The sequence below is a fragment of the Pteropus alecto genome, unplaced genomic scaffold (genome assembly GCF_000325575.1).
Source record: "Pteropus alecto unplaced genomic scaffold, ASM32557v1 scaffold94, whole genome shotgun sequence".
NCBI lineage: Eukaryota > Metazoa > Chordata > Mammalia > Chiroptera > Pteropodidae > Pteropus > Pteropus alecto.
In genome coordinates, this window is record NW_006437736.1 from 13,238,492 (window position 1) to 13,240,233 (window position 1,742).

The following is a 1,742-nucleotide window of genomic DNA, read 5'->3' on the forward strand; positions in this document are numbered from 1 at the left end:
TGTATCTACTCCAAGCAATGCCCTGAGGTTCTCAGAGCCCCTAGTCTGAAACTAGAGTGGGTGCCCAGCCTCCAAGGACATAGCTTTGGGAAGTCCGGGGCAGCAGCTAGATCACCCCCTTCCTTCACCACTCCTTCCTAATTTCACTTAGACTCCCCAATTTAAAGCCGTATCCTTTGCCTCTTACTTCTGATCAGTATATGGAGCTTATATCACAAAACTGTCTGAAGGCTGTGGTTAATGGGGGTAAGTGGTACCCCAGATGTAACCTCTCAGACCCTTGTCTCTGTCACACCTCACAAAACCCCACAGTTAACACCATCATCTAAACATTGCAGCCTAGATGAGACAGAAAGCCAAGCCAGAAGTAAACTGAGTTCCCTACAGTATTCCACTCCTAGTCTCCTTCCTGTCACGAGTCTGACTTCTGCATTCTCTGTGGATTCAGTCTCTCAGGATCCAATTCCATCTATCCACTTCCAAGCTCCTCCTCACACAGCAGGAACTTTACTCTTATTCTTCCCTAATTCTTGGGCCCCAGCTGCCCTTTCCGCACCAAGTCCCAGCCCTGAGTGTGGCAGGATACTGGGCCCTGTCCCCACCCGCTCAGTCCCTACCTCCGCTTGTACTCGTCCCGCTCGCGCTTCACTTTGGCCAGTACGTTGTAGAGCGCGCGGATCTCGGGGGTGATAGTGTCGATCTGGACGCCCACCCCGTCGGGGTGCACCCACGAGAGGCCAGGCCCTTGCACTAGCGTGGGCTCCAGTCCCGGCCCGAGCCGGCGGGCGTGAGAGAAGGACCAGATGGTGCCGGGCATGAAGCGGGCCGACGAGAAGGCAGCGGAGGTAGAGGTGGAGGGCGACGAGTGGCAGGAGGCGGAGGGCGCGAGGGGGCCAGCCGGAGAGCGCACGGGCGAGCCCAGCACCCGCGCCGACGGGGTGCAGACGGCGGCCGGCCGGGAGCCCAGGGGCAGCCCCAGGGGCCGGATAGGGCTGACGAAGCCGGTCTGCACCGCCTGGTCGCGGCGAGCCAGGCCCCGCCGGCCCTGCTTACCCTCCTCCAGCGCCTGCTGCAGCTGCTTCTCCAGCAGCCGGTTGCGGCGCTCCAGCTCGTGCACCTTGGCCAGGAAGCAACGGAAGCGGAGGTTCAGTGTCTTAAGCACATTGATGTTGGAGCCCAGGTCGTTGCGGAGGGCCATGGCGGCAGGGGGTGCTGGGCCGGACCCCGGCGGCGAGTAGGGAGGTGGGCCCGGTGGGGCGAGCGGCGACGGAGACACGTCTCCTCCCCCAGAGAAGTGGTCACTTCCCAGAGGGTCACCCAGCGGCCCCGCCAGGCCCTGCTGCTCCTGCTGTAGGAGGAAGAGGTTGGGGCCAAATAACGGATTCATGGCTGCGCCTTCTGCTGGGAGATGGAGACCAGTGCAAGAGCAGGGATGCAGGGCGAGGAAGAACCACCAATGAGACGCCCCGGGGACCAGGGACAACCAATCAGACAGCTCGACAAAAGGGGCAGAGGTCAGGAGGGCGGGGAAGGGCAGAGAGAAAGCCAATGAAAGGCTCAATTTGAGACTGGCACCTGGACTTCTCAGGGCCTGAGGTTGAGCCGAGCTGAGTGGATACCACCCAACCCAGCCCATCTCCGAGTCGACCAGACCCCAGCCAGTGCCCAGGATCCAGTCAGGGTGGCAGAAGGGTAGAAAACCCGGGTCCTCCAGTGCACCATGGGTTCTGATGTTAGGAAGC

General features: G+C 61.0%; 1 protein-coding gene across 1 annotated transcript in view; it reads right to left on the minus strand.

The window, feature by feature from the left end:
* IFFO1 (intermediate filament family orphan 1) overlaps positions 1–1,733 on the minus strand; it is a 12,686-nt gene extending 10,953 nt beyond the window's left edge. Inside the window, exon 1 of the mRNA XM_025048830.1 lies at positions 618–1,733. Coding sequence (XP_024904598.1) covers positions 618–1,636 — 1,019 coding nt within the window. The 5' untranslated portion in view covers positions 1,637–1,733. The remainder of the gene's footprint in view (positions 1–617) is intronic.
* Between the last annotated feature and the right edge of the window lie 9 nt (positions 1,734–1,742).